We start from the raw sequence: 4,069 nt of genomic DNA on the forward strand, positions 1-4,069 counted from the left end.
TATATACATTGTCCTTTTTGATAATTTAGAACTCAAACCGCTACTTTTATAAGTGCTAGCCAAACACTCAACTTTTTCAAAAAACATTTTTTAACAATTTTTATTAAACACTCAATTTTTTGAAAATACATTTTTTTTATTATGCACTTTTATAAAAAGCTGAACCAAATTCACCGGTGATTAGTGTGAGGTTTGGCTTTGGCATTAAAAAAAAGAAAAAAAAAAAAAAAAAAAGGGGGGGGCCGAGACACGTGGGCGTAGTCCCTGGTTAAAACCCTACTGCCCACATATATAAAACCTCCCAGATCCCTTCTTTCATTCACTCCCAAAAACCCTTTTCATCGTCTCTCTCTCTCTCTCTCAAAGTTCAAAAACAATGGCTCCGAAGCGCCTAAAAGAAGACCCACCTCCCGCTGCTACTTCCTCTGGAGAAGAGGAAGAAGACTCTGAGAACGATGCCGCCTCCGACGAAGAAGAAGAAGAAGAACATGAAGTAAGCAACGCTGTTCAAGAAAAGGAAAAATCTGATGATGATGAGGAAGAAGATGAAGATGATGATGAAGAATCCCCTGCGGGAAAGCTCACTGTAATCCCTACATCGAACAAAGTCTCCAACTCCAACCCCCAATCCGACAACGAATCCGGGTCTGGGTCGGACTCCGAATCCGAATCCGAATCTTTCAACGACAAGTCCTCCCCGCCTTCCCCATCTCTCTCCGCCTACACCATCAAGCCGATCGCTTCCAAGCCCATGGAGCCCAAGAAGTCCTCCGCCGCCGCCAAGCCCATTAACTCCAAGAAGAGGAAAGTTGTTGCATCATCATCAGCAATAACCAACGGTGACGATGAGGACTCGAAGAAGCACACTGGAGGCGTTCCACGGCTGTGGAGCGATGAGAATGAGCTGGCGGTCCTGAAGGGCATGATCGAATACAAATCCAAGAAAGGGTCGGACCCGATTTCGGACATGGGTGATTTCCATGAGTTCATCAAGAAAAACATCAGTGTTGAAGTGTCTAAGAACCAGCTGGTCGATAAGGTTCGAAGGATGAAGAAGAAGTACCAAGTCAATGTCGAAAAATACAGCGATAATGGTGAGGACCCTGTTTTCTCTAAGCCTCATGAGCATAGGTGTTTTGAATTATCTAAAAAGATTTGGGGTATTGAAGCTGGTAGCAGTAGAAAGGCGAAGCCTCCTACAAGGGGCATTGCTAATAACAATATTAATAGCAATAACAATTCGATTGCAATAGCATTGCCTGCGAAGAAGAAGGAAAAAGAGAAGGAGAAGGAGAAGGAGGCTTGTTTGGATAATGGGGAAGTGAAGGATGAGAAGGAAGAAGAGTTTGTGGCAAGTTATCCGTGTTTGAACTCCGTGTTGGAGTCAGGGGAGGAGGGTTTTTCGAGGTTAGGGAAAAGGTTTAAGATGGAATTGGTCACGGGCATTGGGAGTGCCAAGGCAACGGAGTTGGAGACCAAGTGGAAGAAGGTAAGGGAGGCTGAGTTGGAAGTGTATGTGAAGAGGGTGGAGTTGGTGCACGAGCAAGCTAAGCTGATGTTGGAGGCTTTCAAAAATAGGGCTTAAGGAGCTCGGTTTTGTTTGATTTATTTTGTTTTGGTAAGTATGATATGCTTTTTATTTTTTTGTTAAAAAGGAACTGATTTTGGTTGAAACCCGTGTTAAATTCATTGGGTTTTCAAAATTTTGGTATAAATTTGCATACATGGGATTATTTTCTTATGGTATGAGTAAAGTTAATTCACTTATGGGGTTTATGGTTTTATTTTGTTGGTCTTTAGAATATATCTTGATAGAAATTCGGTTGATGTTGTGCTGCATATTCTACCTAAATTTTAAAGCTGGTATGAGAATACATACATTTGCTTATAGGATGAGGAGATTGTTAATGACTTCAGTTGTTACAGTGATGCTAATTTGGTCATAGAGAGGTATTTTGGATGTTAGATATAGTGAGAGTATAATGGATGGACGGTGGGGTATATTAGCAAAATTCAGTGTGATTCTCTGAGCGCATGCAGTGCCACTAATTGCACAAAGAGAGAGAGACTCTTTAGTTTATTATTTCTTTCTGGAATTCTTTTCAAACTCCAAAGTTGAAGAGGGAGAGAGCAATGGAGCAGAGTTGCCCCCCACCCCTCTCTCTCTCTCTCTCTCTCTCTCTCTAATGGAAGGGGGTGCAAAAGGACTTCCAAGAAGGTTATGCCTTCTTTATGGGGAAACTAGAAGTTTGATTAAGCTGTGTCAAGTTGACGGGCATTATATGAATCACTTTGACCATCTAGTTTATGTAATTTCACTAAGGTAAACAGATTGAAGCCTGTTCTACAGATTTCATTTTTGTGCTTAGAAGATAGGTTGCTCACTATGCCTTTTTGTCCTTCTGGGTTAAAGAGAGTGATTTTTTCCCCTGAATGAATAGAAGTGGGGTTGGATTAAAATTTTCATCATAGTGGAGATGAACTAGACTCGTGACTGAATGAATTACATTCTCTCAGATGTTCTGCTAAAGATTTTGTTTCAACATAAATAATGTGTGGGGATGACCTTCCATTGTTTGTCAGCTTTGTCCTAGATATCTGCCTTTTTTTTTTCATCGTCTACTCTATGATTCTTGTATCCGTTTTCTCTATCCACTCTGGCTGATGGTTGATTTCATTATCCGGTAAAATACATCTAGAAGAGAAATTGAATTAGAATGAATATTATTATCTCAATTGACATCACGTCTCTGATGCAGGATCTCTTAAATTATGTAAGATAGATGTTTCTGTTTACCAGGATTATAGATGAGCCGTAAGCAGGTCTAAGCATGTCAATAAACACCCTGCTTTAATATGTGTGATCATGTAGGAGGTTTTGTAGCCCTTACACTCTGTGTTGGTACAGAATTTAAAGTCTGCCACTTTCAACATTTATGTTGTGTTCTATAGTTCTAAGACTTATGATTCTTTTAGATAAAGGATCGTAGGGATTACAATTTAGAGAAGTTAGTTTGTTGCCTGCTCAGTCCTCGTATGTTTGTTTCTACCTGTCCTGCTCGTGCCTTGAGATGGAGACATGGAATTCCATAAAATAGCTGCTTTGATGTAATCAAGAATGATTTTCCATAGGGACTTATGTTCCTGCTTTCCTAGATGATTTCAAAAGTTGTACTACTATTGTGGTTTCTACCTGTCCTGCTCATGTCCTGAGATGGAGACATTGAATTCCATTGAATAGCTGCTTTGATGTAATCAAAGAATGATTTTTCCGCAGGGACTTCCTGCTTTCCTAGCTATTGCAAAAGTTTTGCTACTATTGTGGTTTGTTAACATTGGGGAAATTTTAACGGCTCGGGTTTATTTGCCTTTTCAATATCCAGTGGAGAAATTGAAACAGTTCGTGTAATTTCCTTTTCCTTCCAAGCTTGGGTATAATTTTGTGTTTAACCAATATCCTTAAAAGTCTAGTTCGTTCTCATTACTTACATTTAGTGGAACCAACACAAGAAAAATGATTTGCTGATCCATGGCTCGTATCTTACACAATGGGGTTTTTGAGGGTGGACGTGGGTGGTTATTTGCTGTGCTGTGCTGTGCTGTGCTATGCTGTGTAAATTTTGATCTGTTTGGTCGCTGGAAACTTTTATTTTTCCATTATTTGAGCTCTATAGTACTACTTGGCTCAAGAGAAAGCTTCTTTTCCACACTCCTGGAAGCAAGAGAAATATAAAAACTCCTGTTTGGCAGAGTAGCTAAATAATATATTTTCAATTTTTAAATAACATTACACACATTTTTACACACATTTTCACACGTTTTTTCACCCATATGTATTTCAAAAAACTACAAACAACATTACTCAAACTACTCTACCAAACGGGCGATTTTTTTTTTCCAAGCAACCAAATATGGGCTAGCTTTTAATCGTACTTTACAAGCCATTGGCATTTTAACGGTTTTTGGGGAGTGTTAGAGATATATATTAAACATATATTAGCCCAATATAATAGGCCGAAGCCCAGTCTTACTTGTACTAATAGTTTAGGGCTTAGTCGCCCATATATAC

General features: G+C 39.3%; 1 protein-coding gene across 1 annotated transcript; it reads left to right on the forward strand.

Annotated features, from left to right (window-relative positions):
* Positions 1-304: 304 nt before the first annotated feature.
* LOC126695395 (STOREKEEPER protein-like) lies at positions 305-1,784 on the forward strand. The gene has a single exon (XM_050392125.1). The coding sequence runs from the start codon at positions 377-379 to the stop codon at positions 1,583-1,585; it is 1,209 nt and encodes a 402-aa protein (XP_050248082.1). The 5' UTR covers positions 305-376; the 3' UTR covers positions 1,586-1,784.
* Positions 1,785-4,069: the final 2,285 nt, after the last annotated feature.

The sequence above is a fragment of the Quercus robur genome, chromosome 8 (assembly GCF_932294415.1).
Source record: "Quercus robur chromosome 8, dhQueRobu3.1, whole genome shotgun sequence".
Taxonomy (NCBI): domain Eukaryota; kingdom Viridiplantae; phylum Streptophyta; class Magnoliopsida; order Fagales; family Fagaceae; genus Quercus; species Quercus robur.